General features: G+C 38.9%; 1 protein-coding gene across 1 annotated transcript; it reads right to left on the bottom strand.

Moving 5' to 3' along the window:
• Positions 1-255: 255 nt before the first annotated feature.
• SARC_18202 (hypothetical protein) lies at positions 256-451 on the bottom strand (the record flags this gene model as incomplete). Its single annotated transcript, XM_014287716.1, has 1 exon — positions 256-451. A coding segment is annotated over one exon (196 nt), but the record flags the coding sequence as incomplete, so codon positions are not given.
• Between the last annotated feature and the right edge of the window lie 125 nt (positions 452-576).

Here is a 576-nt window from a genome sequence, read left to right as displayed (position 1 = left end):
CATAAATACATAAATAAATAAATACATACATACATATGTACATACATACATGGATGCGTACATACATACATACATAAATACATACATAGCGTACATACATACATACATACATACACACATATATATATATATATATACATATAAATGCAAAAAATACATGTGAGATTTCTATGAGTACCATTCAAATTATTCAAGACGTAGACACGCTTTCAAGACCTGCAGTACTATATACACACATCAAAGGGGGTTACTCACGTGTTACGCCATTCTCCGGCACATAATCGGCATTTTCCGGGTCTGTTTTGAATGTGATCTCCTGATGACACTTTGGGCAACGGATGTAAAACCGAAAGATTTTAATCCCCAGATACTCCTCACCTTCAACCGTCTCCTTCCTGGCATTGAATTTGGTGGCTTTGTATATGTAGACACCACACGTGATACACCGCATGTTGAAGGGCGCCATGAGACGGACTTTGTACTGTGTGGAGAGCGAGGGTGTCCTTTAGAATGATTGCCACACATATGCGTCCGGTCAAGACTAGGTGGCATAGCCCAATGAAAATACATAGAATC

This window comes from Sphaeroforma arctica (assembly GCF_001186125.1).
Source record: "Sphaeroforma arctica JP610 unplaced genomic scaffold supercont1.14496, whole genome shotgun sequence".
Classification (NCBI taxonomy): domain Eukaryota; class Ichthyosporea; order Ichthyophonida; genus Sphaeroforma; species Sphaeroforma arctica.
The sequence above is the reverse complement of the archived record's forward strand: the minus strand, read 5'-3'. Positions and strand labels throughout refer to the sequence as shown.